The following is a 14,013-nucleotide window of genomic DNA, read 5'->3' as shown; positions in this document are numbered from 1 at the left end:
CAAAACCCTATGAATTGGTGAGGCCCATATAAAAATATCTAGAATATTTTTATAAATATTCTACAAAAGCACCTACAAAACACCTACAAAACTCACAAAGCACCTACACTTGCCCAACAGTTCAATGAAGTCGTAATGAGTTTTTCCGCACAGTCCAGTGGTACAAACAGCAAATGCCGTAGTGTATTTAGGAAAGGGATGTGAATTAAATGCATCATTCTTCCAACTTTCCCACGTGACCTGCCTGCCATATGAGTTTGCTTCTATCTTATGCTGCATTTTTTTGTCTCTGTTGCAACCTGCTGCTATTTGGGGGCCTGCAGCAACACACTATTCATGTAGTGGTAAGTTCTCTTTTATGATTCTTGCTGACCCTGACGAAGTTAGCAGATGGTCGCTGGTGTGCCAAGAAGATGTAGATCGTGTGTCCTAGATACTACACGTGGTTCTGATCTAAACCCTAGCTTAGATACGTTCAGATTAATAGTAAAACAAATCACGTTGTGTTCAGTTTTACTATATTAATGTAGTTTTAGTCTCCCTGTTTGGTGCTTTTATTATTATTTTAAGAATAAGATGGTGTGGGGCTACAAATTCTCGTTAAAGGAAGCTTTCAAATTAGTTTCTTTTGGTTTTGTTGGTTTTTTGCTTATTTCCCTGTGCTTCTCATGCTGTCCCACCCAAAAATCTTTCTTTTGATAAGTAGGACGTTTGAAGGTGGGATTTCTAATAGGAATTTCTGAACTCTGTTTAGGACAAATATGGTCTCGGAACGAGGCTTCAGCGACCACGAGCTGGCGCGACCATCAGCACCCTTGCTGGACTTTCGTAAGTTTGGACGTTAAGTGTCTTTGAAGAAAAAAAGCAGGTATCAAAGTGAACATTGAAAGAATGTGATTTTTATGTAAATAAATGACAGTAGCCAATGGTGAAGAAGATCCTCATGCTTAGAAAAGATCTAAGCAGAAAGAATATTCTATAATGGAGGAACACCTCAGTTTGCGATATCATAGACTTTAAAGGGAGTCAGGTGGACCCTTGAAAATTCCTGCTTTTTCCCTTTTAGCCTTAAAGAAGGAGAGGACCAGAAAGAGATCAAGATTGAGCCAGCTCAAGCTGTAGACGAGGTGGAGCCTCTACCTGAAGACTACTATACAAGACCAGTCAATTTAACAGAGGGTAATTTGACACGTGACTTTATTTTGTTTATGTTTTATAACTAATTCTGCTTTTGTTGCTTTAATTCCTTGTGATTTGAAATTTTCCCTAGCATAGTTGTTAGTAGTAAAATGAATCATGTTGAAAATAAAATAGATTTAATAGAAGTAGTTGTTTGAAGAACTTTCAAATGTCCAATTTGTATATGGTAGTTTTTTGAAGAACACCACTCACAAAAGCAATGTTGTTTTGTGTAACTTCATATAAGTCTGATTTTGAGCAAGTCCCTAAACTGAGTCTGGTTTCTGCCTTCCACGCTAGTAACCACCCTCCAGCAGCGCCTCCTGCAGCCTGACTTCCAGCCAATCTGCGCGTCTCAGCTCTACCCTCGTCACAAACATCTTCTGATCAAGCGGTCCCTGCGCTGCCGGGTAGGTCCTGCCTTCTGTGGAGCTGCCGTTGGTACCGGGGAAAGCAAACGTGAAGTAAACGTGATTGGTGTCTGGCCTGTGTCAGAATCTCTGGGACGTAGTCAATAATAGAGCATACGTGGGTGTCCCGGCAGTATTGTAAATGCTTCCAACACAAACCCAGCCTTCACAGCTCTGGGAGGTAGGTACTGTTGTTACCTCTGTCGTACAGGTGTGGAAACGGAGGTGTCTGGAAATTAGGCTCATAATGCTAACCCCTAAAAAAATAGTGAAGAATATATAGCCCTTAGTTTACTACAGGGGAAACAAAGAGAACTAGTAAAAAAATAATTTAAAATAAAGCAAGAAAGAAGAAAAATTAGCAAAATCAAGGTTCTGGGAATCTATAGAAGAAACAACAGAATTTCTTCAATAAATAAAAAAATAGAGGAACCCTTTTAGATAAGTCATATCTAATAGAATTTCCTGTGACAATGAAAATGTTCAGCACCACAGTCCATCGAGGTTGCCAGTAGCCACGTGTGGCTGCTGAGCACTTGGAATGTGACAATGCAGCTGAGGAACTAAATCTTTCATCTTAATTCATTGAAATTCCCACATGTGGCTAGTGGCCTCTGCTAACAAATAACAGTGTGAGATTAGAAGGGACTTAAGAGACATATCGAACAGTGTGTAGACTGTATCTAATTCCTGATTCAAACAAAGCAGAAAAAAAGAAGGGGGCCAGAGAAGAAGGAAGGAAGGGAAGGAAGGGGAAGAATGAGGAAGGAGTGAAAAATTTATGAGATCTTTGGGGAAATTTAAACAGTGTCTATATTTTTTATGCTATTAAAAGAATTGTTTATTTTTTAGGGATAATAATAGTATTGTTACTTTAAAAACACCTTTATATTTTAGAGATACATAGGAAAATATTTGTGGGTAAAGTCACATGATGTCTGATACTTATTTCAGAATAGTCAAGCATGGGAAGTGGATGACAGTGTAGGTGAAGCAAGACTGGCCATCGTGGCTAATCAATTGCTAATTGTTGAAGCTGGATGATGGTGGCTCTGAGGGATTTATGCTACTGTTCTGTATTTTTCCTTATATTAGAAAATTTCTATAATGGAAAACCTTTTTTTAAAAGAAAGGAAAAGCCTATTTTGAATATAAAGACACAGATTAAAAGTAAGTGGATGGAGAAAAATAATACCATGCTAACACTAATCCAAAGAAAGCAAGGGTAGCCATGTTAATTTCAGACAGATCAGACTCCATAGTAAGGATGGATAGTTGTCAGGGATAAAGAAGGGTGTACATAGGAGAAAACGGGTCAGTTCTCCAAGATAGTAGCAATTCTTAATTGTATATGCCTAACAATGGAGTGTCAAGCTGTGTGAGACAGAAACTGATAGAACTGCTCAGTGAATCCACTGTCACAGTTGGAGACTCCCACGCCCCTCTCTTAGAAATGGACAGATCCAGCAGGCAGAGAAAGTCAGTAAGGACATAGTTGGACTTGGTTATATCATATCCATCAATTGCTCAATATAATTTTTTAAAAGAATAGAAATCATAAAGTATCTGCTCTCAGATCAAAATAGGATTAAACTGGAAATCAGTAACAGAAAGATCACTGGAAAATCCCCAAACACGTGGAGATTAAAGAACTTACTTCTAAATAACACACAAGTCAAAGAAGAAATCTTGAGACATTTAAAAATATTTTGAATTAAATGAGAACGAAAATACAACTTATCAAAATCTGTTGGATGCAACAAAAGCAGTGGTTAGAGAGATTTATAGTACTGAATGCATATATTAGAAAAGTAGAGCCCTGGCTGGTGTGGCTCGGTGGATTGAGCACTGGCCTGTGAACCCAAAGGTCACCAGTTCAGTTCCCAGTCAGGGCACATGCCTGGGTTGCAGGCCAGGTCCCCAGTGGGGAATGCATGAGAAGCAACCACACATTGATGTTTCTTTCCTTCTCTCCTTCCCTTCCCCTTGCTCCCCTTCCCTTCCCCTTTCTCTAAAAATAAATTAAATAAATAAAAATTTTAAAAAAGAAGAAAGATCTAAAATCACAAATCTAAGCTTTGCTTTAGGAAACTACAAAAAGAAGAGCAAATTAAATCCAAAGTAAGCAGAGGAAAAGAAATAAGAATCAGAGCAGAAATCAGTGAAATTGAAAATGAAATCATTAGAGAAAAACAATGAAACCAGAAGCTGGTTTTTTTGAAAAGACCAATAAAATGAAGAAACCTTTAGCCAGGCTAACTAAGAAAAGCAGAGAGAGGACGCAAATTACTAATATCAGAATTAGTAATTCTGTATTTAGTATTAGTAATTAGTAATTAGTACTAAAGCGGGGACATCACCACGGTTCCATGGAAATGAAAAGGATACTAAAGACTGAGCAACTCTATGCCCACAAATTTGATAACTTAGATGAAATGGACCAATTTCTTAAAAGGTGCAGTCTGCCAAAATTCACTCATGAAATAGACTATCTAATAGATCTTTATCTGTTAAAGAAATTGAGTTAATAACCTTCCAAAACAGAAAGCACCAGGGCAAGATGTGCTTATTGGTCAATCCTGCCAAAGATTTAAGGAAGAAATTACGACAGTTCTCTGCAATCTCTTTCAGAAGATAGAAGCAAAGGGACTACTTCCTAACTCATTCTAATAGGCCAGCTTTACCCTAATACAGATAAATAACACAAAAGTCTACTGACAGTAAATAAGCTGTGTGTCCTGCTGACCTATCAACCTCACTTCTAGTAATCTACGCAGAAGATGCACCTGTACAAATACAACCCAAAATGTGCAGAGAGTAGGGTACATCCATACAATGAGTGCTATAAATCGGTGAAAAAGAATATACTCATATGGGATATATTTTTAAATGTAAAACACAGGTTGCACAGCAGGTACTCAACTTTGTATAAGAAAGGAGGGAAAAATATATGTATAAACATTAAAAAAACCCACACACGTTAGATTAGAACTATCCTTTTGGAACATAATAGAGAAAGCCGAAAGACACATGCATGCGAGGACACTTGATTTTACTAAATATGGCATTGCAGATCATGGGGCAGATAGCCTATTAAGTTTTGCTAGGCCACATGATTATGTGGAAAAAAAAGAACAATTTAGCTCTCTATCTCACACAATACACAACAGTAAATTTCAGGAACACTGGGAGCTTTAAAGAGTAAAAATGGAGAGCAGAACCTCTAGAAAGAGAGAGAATATCTTCATGACTCTGGGGTAAGGGAATAGTCTGTACGTAAGACAAATAAGCACAGCTATAAAGGAAAAAGTTTTACATTTGACATATTAAAAGTCCAACTTGTACCCCCACTCCAGAGAAAAACCGTACCAAATGAAAAGATAGAGACCATAGACTGAGGAAAGTGATTTGTAAGGTACAAAATTAACAGAGGATGAGTATCCAGCATATATTAAAAAACTTTAGTCCTGACCAGGTAGCCTGGTTGGTTGGAGCATCACCCCATACACCAAAAGGTTGCAGGTTCAATCCCAGGTCAGGCACATACCTAAATTGCGCCTTTGATCCCCAGTGGGAGGCAGCCAGTCGGAGTTTCTGACATTGATGTTTCTCTCTCTCTCTCTCTCCCTCCATCTTTCCCCGCCCCTGCTTCGTCTCTAAAATCAGTAAACATATCCTTGAGTGAAGATTAAAAAATAATAAAAAATAAAGAACTTTAGCAAATCAGTAAGGAAAAGATACCTCAGTATAGAAACAAGCAGTAGATACTAACATGCTAGTCATGGCAGAGGAGCTCCCCAAATGCAGTAAATAGGAAAAATACTCAAACTTGCATAGTAACGAGGGAAATGTACCTTAAAACTGCAGTGAGATACCATTTCATAAATTATCAGATTGGCAGAAGTTAGCAATTTGGCACTATATCAAAATAACAAATGCACATACCCATTGATCCACTTATAAGAAATTATTCTACCAATGCACTTGCACATGTGCATGTGAAAAACGATCTGATGTATGAAAATACTTACCGTGGCATTCTTTGTAGTAGCAGAACCATGGGACCACCCATCAGTTTGGATCTGGTCAGTAAGTTATGGAAATCATTACAGTAGGGGACAGGCCCCGCCGTGTGTGCTGGTGTGGAAGTCCAAGACAGTAAATGAAAAAAGATCAAAGGGCAGGGTAGTACATAAAATGCTGTCTTCTGTGTTACTGTGAAAAAGAAAGTTGACGTGTCCATATACATTCATCTGCGTGGACTGTCTGGGAGACAACGCATGAGAAACTAGTCGGCTCGGGAGAGGAACCAGGGGACGAGTAATGGGTACCTTTACCCTGTTCCTTCTTGTAGTGTTAAAGGTTTTTTAACGAGGTGCATGTTGTGCCCATTCAAGAAATTAGTAAATAATTGTTACTGTGTTTTACATTTTAAAGCTTGGGTACTGGAATCACACTACTTGGATTTCAGTCCCACTGCAGTTTTCACTGGCCCTGAGAAGCTGTACAGATGACTTACTCTTCCAGCGCCCCATTTTCACCACCTGGGAAATGGGGACAATGATACACCTGCCTCCTAAGTTGTGCGATATTTAAATCTACTTAGAGCAAGGGTGGGTACCTTCTGGGCTAGTAGGAAGGAAATAAAAAGGACTTAAAAACAATATAAAAGAAAACACGAAGAAAAAACAGCAAAATCTACATTGTTCAGCACACATAGTAAGTGCTCAGTATGTGTGTGTTTTATTAAGTTTTGAAACACTGCAAAGGTATAACTATTTGATAGTGTGGTTGCTTATATCTTAAAGTTCAAAACATCTTTTGCATATTTTGGTTATCTGTAGCATACTATTTCAAAACATGTAGTCTTGCAGCAAAATAAAACAAAACTCTAGTAAATGGTATCCTTTTGAACTTAGTAGCCCCCTGGATTAGCATAGTATATTTTTGTTTTCCTCTGATACGTATTATATATTTTTTCTTTTTAGAAATGTGAACATAATTTGAGCAAGCCAGAATTTAATCCAACATCTATCAAATTTAAAATCCAGCTGGTTGCTGTGTGAGTATTTTGGGATTGGTGTCTTTGGTTACTGTTTTGGGGTGTTTTTTTTTTCATAGTGAAATGTGCTTACTCTTCTTGGCTTAAAAAAGAAAAGAAGAACTACATCACAGTAGTTTTGCTGTTCCGTTCCAGTGCAGGCTTTGAATTGCACACCCTGAAGTTCAAGGCAGGTCTGTAGACAGACTGCAGAGCGTGTCTGCATCAGTGACAGAGGGGTAGGGTGGTCTGGGGTCAGGGGTTGTGTTGGTGATGGGGTGGAGAGTCACTTGTCACTCATTACAAATTATAAAGTACCAAAGTTTGGAAACGATCTTTTAAAAACTGAAAAAAAAAATCAGTGTGTAACGGAGAGTATCCCTGTAACCATGTTCATTTTATGTAACTGTTCTAATAACGCTTCACCCCATGGGATAAAAGTGATTCGTTAGTGTTAACGCACTGAGACTTGTCAGTAGGAAGGGAATTTTTGTGTATGAAAATCACCTGTCAAACAAGAAAAATATTTTGAAAAATTAGGAAAATACTGTCTTGACTTGAAGGTGAGAGAATCCGTCCTAAGTAAGGCAGGAAACTCAAAAGCCACAACAATATAGTCCTCAGACAGGAGAATGGAAAAGAATATTTGCCATTTCATTACACATAAAAGTCTAATACTCTGAAATGCAGAATTCCCATAAATCGGAAAGGACTTGAATAGGCGGCTCACAGAAGAGGAATCCAAGTGAACCAGTAAATGCCGGATGGAGAGATGCTGAGACTTGTTGGGAAAAGCTTGAAAAGATAAAGAGCATCTGGTGCTTGTGAGAGTGGGTAGACATTTGCACACGTCGACAGTGGGCTCGTATCTGCTCGTCTTGTTGGGGAACGGTCTGGAAGATCAAGACAAAGTTACATAGACTTTTGAACCCAGCAGCACCATCCCAGAAATCTATTCTGGAGAATCAAAAGCACCAATGTGTAAAGCTACATGTATAAGGATGTGTATTGCAGCATTTTACTGACAGAAGCTGGGAATGATTTCATTGACAAGCTCATCGACCATTAACAAAGAAACAGTTGACTGTCGAGATGACATTAGTACCAGAGAGTGTTATGTAGCAGAGAAAGCACCACCGGCGGTCGGAAGGCTGAGGAGTGCTGGTCTGCCGAGCGAGGGGGAAGGAACTGGAAGGGCCCGGCCTGGGGCCTGTCACCCGCTCTGTCAGACTCACTTCCCACGTCTCTGAAATGGGAACACCAGTCCTGCCTCCCGCTCAGGGTTGTGAGAGGAGTCAGCTGAGCTGTTGGGTTGCAAATGCTTCATAACTGTACATCACCATAAAGTATGTTCTGTTTCCCTATTATTTAATACATGACTGGTTAGCAAGGAAGGAAGCTATGGAAATGGTCCATGTGAAGCCTGGTGTGAACGCCTTTCTCAATTAAGAATTATGCTCCTGATGGAAACCCTGAATGGCAGGTCATACCTAGCATTAGTTTCTTAAGCTTGCTTTGAGGAAAAGTGCCTTTTTTCTGACATCATGGCAGTAGCACCTGGGAATCTCAGTACATGTGCTCTGCTAAGTCCAAATCCTTGATAATGGGGCCTTTGAATTTGTATTAAGTTATTAGGGTAATCCTGATGACCAGCATGAAAAAGTATTTAGTCTGAAGCTAAAATACCTTATTACCTCTATTTTAAAGTTCACTTTTCCCTCTACCCCCTTTTAATGTCTCTGCAATAGATTTTGTCTTATGTTAATATATGCACAATTACTAACATTTATGAGTACTTTGTTCCAAGTACTTTTACATATATCATTTAATGTATTCTTCACAATAACCTCAAGATGTAGATACAATTAATGTCCTCATTTTAAAATTGAGAAAACCAAAACACAATGAGGTAAGTATCTTTCCCTGGTCTTTACATAGGAGTATCTTGGTATATAAATACTGAACTGGGGTTTGAACCTGGACAGCTTTGAGTCCAGAACAAACACATGTGAGTACAATTCATTGGCCTTGTTTAGAAAGGCAGCACAGCACAGCGGGTAAGGGCAAGGACCCTGGAGCCCAGCTGTCTGGGTTTGAATCCTGGCCACTTACCAGCAAGTTGCTTCTCGTCCTAAGGCTAGTTGCTCATCTGTATAATGGGGGCAGTAATGATGCTCGTCTCACACAGTTGCAGTGAAGAGTACATGAGTTCGTATTTGTGAAGTGCTTCAAACACTGGCACAAACATTTATACACACTATATAAAAGTATACAGTAGGGTTTTTACATTCCTACAATGTATGATTAAATCATAATCTCAAAAGCATTTATAATAAATACATAGGGAACATATCGTCCGTGATACTTGTACATCTATAGGCTCTAAGCCTGAAGTATACATGCGATTTCAGAAAGAACTCATTACCAGTTTGGTCTATGCCTTAAGTTCTTACTGTAGTGGTGATACGGTTCTCTAAAGTTCTTTTTATTTGATATATTTTAATTAACATGAAGAAATCTTGGCTGCACTAACTAAAAAAAGGTAATAATTTTATGAGTCTCCATTGACCATTAATGCATTTTTTATTGATCCACAGCAATTATATCCCGGAAGTGAGAATCATGTCGATTCCCAACCTTCGCTACATGAAGGTTAGTACTTCGCTTCGTTAATAGGAAAAGAAAGGATTCACTGATGGAAGATGTGTGTGGGGGTGGCGGTGTGTATTTGGCATGGGATGGAAACTGTAGAAGAGAAGAAAGTTTGGAGCAATAAAGGGACTGAGACTTTAAATTTCTTTAAGCTGGGAGTCTTGACAGGGACACCTGTGGATGGAGCGGTGTGCACGTGCAGAGAGAGGGGGTCGAGGGTGGCGGGAAGGAAGGGGTCGAACCCCATGGGCCTCTGTAGCTCTCCTCCGTCCTCTCACTGTGCGCTGTAGCAGATACCAGGGATCACCCCGGTTTCTTCCTTACCACCGCCCCCTGTGCTTTGAGTCCTTATCTGTGCCCCTTCCTCCCACCACTCCCCCCTGAGGAGCTGTAGAATCGTCTGCAGCAGCCTCTTTAGTTCTTTCCTTTTGTGGTGCCCATGAAGACTTTTATAAAGTCCCTGTTCGTTTTAATGATGATTTTGCTGATCTCAAGAGCGTACAAAACAAGGGCAAGCAAAAAACCTTAAAAGTCTTCTACAGTCTTGATGCACCATTTTTTCTGTGGTGTTAATCTGACGAGCCTGTGGCTCCCATATTTTGAGGGCTTCCTTCCTTTTAGGCCTTAAGTGGGGGACTGGGTGGAGCAAGAGTTGTAAACTTTAAATAATCACTTAGACTATATACATTCCTTAGAATTCTGGATCTAGTCACTGTCCCTTTCTATGGGATGCCTCATTTCCTCAGTGGAAGAGCAACTCTAGAGAGTATATGGCCTAACATAAATAGTAGACTAGGAATGAGCGAGCACTTTGAGAAAGTAGTGATGGAAGGTGTGGGTGGGTGTTCTTGCTCAGGAGTAATCGGGGAAGGTGGGTGAGGATTTTGTGAAATACTTGGTGTAGCAACTAAGGGGCCCGGTGGCAGTAGTGGAACATGTCTGAGGGGCGCTTTTCCCTTGCACAGGAGAGCCAGGTCCTCCTGACTCTTACGAATCCAGTGGAGAACCTCACCCACGTGACGCTGCTGGAGTGCGACGAGGGGGACCCTGACAATATCAACAGCACTGCCAAGGTAGGAGCACTGTGCCTTATCCTGCCTGACCCTGCGCGACTTCATCTGGCCTGGCTGAGAGGCCTCCCCACTGTCTCTCATTCCCACATCCAAGCAGTCCTCTGTTCTGGTTCTACCTCCTAAGGTTTTACTGCGTCTGCACACAGCTGCCGCTGCCCTAGTTGAAGGACTTCTCGTTTCTCACCTGGACGGTAGCTTCCTAACTGACCTTGCTGTTCTGGGGCCACCCCTGCTCCCCTTCACATTGTTGGTCTTGCCACTAGGACGGTCTTTCTAAAATCTAACTTTGACCATGACATGCTGATTGTTTGGTAGTCCTCTGACTTTGAGATGAAATTCAAATTCTTTAGCATAACAGAAGAGCTCCATAATGTCCTCACCTCTGTCTGTCCTATCAGATGGTCTTCCCTCAGGTCCACAAACCTGGCACTCTCCAGACCTGCGTAGCGATGACAGTGCTCCAGGCAGAGCCAGTGGATTGTGAGCTTTCGTGCCGGAGAAGTGCGTGTGCTGTCCGTTTTATTTAGAATGCCTCCCTCCTGTCCCCATCCCCTGGCACACGTGTCCTCGCCTGTCTTTCAGTCTAGTGCACACTCAAGACTTCAAGACTCAGGAACCAACACCTCCTTTATGAGCTGGGGTGCTCCTCCGGGTGCCTTCTGCTTGCATACAGGACACCCAGCACTGAGTGAAGATTAAAGTGGGAGATTTTGACTCTCAGTGTTAGTTTATGAATGAAATGTGACCTTTCTGCATTTTACTATTTGGTGATTAATTTGGTATTTGAAATTTTAGATCAAAAACTTTTCTCTGTAGACCATCTATTACTGACTCATAATTCTGTGTGATGTTCATTAATAAAAATTGGTAGCAAGGATACCTGTCTTTAATTTCTATAATTCAAACAATATTAGTAGAAGATTTCTTTATCCCTCTTTTCATTTTCTCCTTGTGCTTTATTTATGAGGGCTTCCTTCCTTGTAGTCCTTTAGTGGAGGACTTACCATTTCACTTATTAGCATTGCTTCCCAAGAGAGAGGACGCACATCTCTCCTTGGCCTTTTTTTTTTTTTTTTTTAAGACAACACCAACCTGGTCTAATAATGATAGAGACAGAAAGAAGTGCCTGATGGAAATGCCCAGCTTGTGGATTTGCTATTTTTATTTCTCTTTCCACCTCCCCAGCCACACTTGTACCCGTAATTAGAAATGAAGTTGGCCCTGTTGTCCCTTATCTGTGACGTGGCAAAGCTGAAGCCTGCTCAGCACGCACAGAAGGCAGGAGGAGCGCTGCACCGGCTCCCAGGGCGGTACACATCACCCCATGTCAGAAAGTGCTGTGTTGGAACCAGGGCTTCACCTCTGTGTTCTTTTTTTTAAAAAAAAATAATGAGCTGTTTTAGATACACCACAGAGTTTGAAGAATAACGTAGCAAATGCCCGTGTCCCTCCATCTAAGTGACAGAATGCTGTATGTTCCTTGAGTCTTGCTAATTACTTCTGAGTGTCTGGATCAATGTCATGCTCTCCGTATGCTGCTGAATGAACGCTCTACAGTGCACTGGCCTCTTCTGAGGAAGGCCTCTCTCTGCTGCTCTCCAGGTGGCCGTGCCCCCCAAAGAGCTTGTGTTGGCTGGCAAGGACGCTGCAGCTGAGTACGACGAGCTGGCCGAGCCCCAGGACTTCCAAGACGACCCCGAGTGAGTGAGCTGCTTGTGACCCACACGCCATAGTTGGCTGACGCAGGAGACCCACTTTCAAATCCATTTTTTAATCTGGATTTTTAAAAAATTAATTTTCTTCTTATAAAATAATGACTGTAGAAATTTGGGAAATATATATAAAACCATGAAGAAGAAAAGAAAATCCAGCTGCCAGGGATGAGTATCATTAACATTTTGGCGTTTGTCCTTTTGTAGATTCCATTCGCCATCAGTATCGTCCTGTAAACACGTGGTTTGAACATTCATTTTTTCACATCAGTGTATTTTCCCACGTTAATAAAAAATTCCAGGTGCACGATTTATAATGGCTGGGCACAGAAGTGGGAACCGAATGCAATACTCTACAGATTGTCACTGGGTTTGTCCACCCCGACACTTGCTCTCCTACATTAATTAATAGATTTTACTCTCCCATATGTAACAACTGAAGAGTAAAAAACCAAACCTTTTCCTGAATGGGGAATGCATCAGTCTGCATCCATTCTAAAGGCAGAAATCACATTAGCTGAGCAGGGAGGACTTAATACAAAGAATTGTTAACTGGGTATCTTCAGAGGTTACAGAGAACTCAGAAGTATCCCAGAGATGGCAATTTTACGAAGCAGCTACCACCCCAGGGCTGAGGGAACAAAGGGAGACAGAATTGTTAAACTCGAGAAGCTTGAAGGAAGAGCCCCATGGAGCTCAACTTCAGACCTGTGGGGAAGTAAGAGAGGGGACAGTGTTCGGCAGGCGTGCATGGTAAAGCCGGTTACATAAGAGTCAGAAAATTCCGGCTGGCTGCTGCCACTTTCGGGGTGAAGGAGTGTAGCTGGAGGGATGCCCATGGGAACCGCTCACAAACAGGAAGCCCACAGGGAGGCCCCTGCCTCCTGCAGGTTCTGGGCTCCCTTTAGAGCCCCCTAACGGGACCCTGACAGGGAGCCAGCCTGCAGAGCAGAAATGTGCTTGCACAGTCCTGGGTCACAAAGCAAGATGTCGAGCACAGGTGGCAAACACAAGGCCTGCGGGCGGAATCCGGCCCTCCACCTTGTTTCATCCCACCCGAACCTTGTTTCTACCTGGCGGCAGTGCGGAACTCCTTGCCGATAGTTAAGGAGTAGTTACATTTATACAGCCCTAAAATTACATTTGGCCCTTCGCAGGCAACCACAAGGCTGATGTAGCCCCCAGTGAAAATGAGTTTGACACCCCTGATGTAGAGGGTGAGCTTAGAGCTGAAAAGCAATAGCTTAATATCCTGGCACAGGGAATATTCAAGGCTTTGTAACAGAATGATCAAAAGCTCCCTTAGCAAGATATTGGAGAGAAGAGAGAACATAGGATGGGGTGGGGAAAGACAGTGAAGGCGCAGGTGAGACTAGTACAGTGCTTAGCAAATGGGTCAAGTTGGGGAAGCACCAGGGTGGGCCGGTGGTTTGGTTTTGTTGGCTGTAGAGTCCCAGGCTCCACCCCAGAGATTCTCCTCAGTAGGCCTAGGGGAGGCACCAGAAATCTGATTTTTTTTTTTTTACATTCTCACCTGAGGATATGCTTAATGATTTTAGAGGGAGGGGAGGGAGGCAGTCTATCAGTTGCCTGTCATACACACCCCAGCTGGGTATGGACCTGCAGCTTAGGCCTGTGTCCTGACTGGGAATCAACCTGTGGCCTTTCGGTTTACAGGGTGACACTCTAGCCAGCTGAGCCATACCAGCCAGGAGGGACTTTTTCTGTTTACTTTTCTTTCTTTTTTTTTTTTTTTTTAAGGCTTTTCAGATGGCAGTGGTTGCCTGGGAAATTAAGAATAGAGAGACTGACTTTTTCCTTTCTACTATTTTTAACTGAATTTTAAAAAATGAATCTGATACAAATCAAAGGTTTAATTAGTTAACTACAGAACAAACTGCATTCTCTGTAATCTTTTGCTTTATGTGGGTCCTTAAATTACAGTA

The 14,013-nt window shown here is 41.5% G+C and overlaps 1 protein-coding gene across 2 annotated transcripts in view; it reads left to right on the top strand.

Annotated features, from left to right (window-relative positions):
* Positions 1–14,013, top strand: part of DCTN4 (dynactin subunit 4) — a 30,998-nt gene that overhangs the window by 13,408 nt on the left and 3,577 nt on the right. The window contains exons 6-13 of one of the 2 annotated variants that reach the window (XM_028528348.2): positions 324–344; positions 755–828; positions 1,067–1,179; positions 1,480–1,589; positions 6,578–6,651; positions 9,228–9,282; positions 10,248–10,355; positions 11,958–12,055. In XM_028528348.2, the coding sequence (XP_028384149.1) occupies positions 324–344; positions 755–828; positions 1,067–1,179; positions 1,480–1,589; positions 6,578–6,651; positions 9,228–9,282; positions 10,248–10,355; positions 11,958–12,055 (653 nt within the window). The remainder of the gene's footprint in view (positions 1–323; positions 345–754; positions 829–1,066; positions 1,180–1,479; positions 1,590–6,577; positions 6,652–9,227; positions 9,283–10,247; positions 10,356–11,957; positions 12,056–14,013) is intronic. The other variant, XM_028528349.2, reaches the window with a different exon arrangement.

This window comes from Phyllostomus discolor, chromosome 13 (genome assembly GCF_004126475.2).
Source record: "Phyllostomus discolor isolate MPI-MPIP mPhyDis1 chromosome 13, mPhyDis1.pri.v3, whole genome shotgun sequence".
Classification (NCBI taxonomy): domain Eukaryota; kingdom Metazoa; phylum Chordata; class Mammalia; order Chiroptera; family Phyllostomidae; genus Phyllostomus; species Phyllostomus discolor.
The sequence above is the reverse complement of the archived record's forward strand: the minus strand, read 5'-3'. Positions and strand labels throughout refer to the sequence as shown.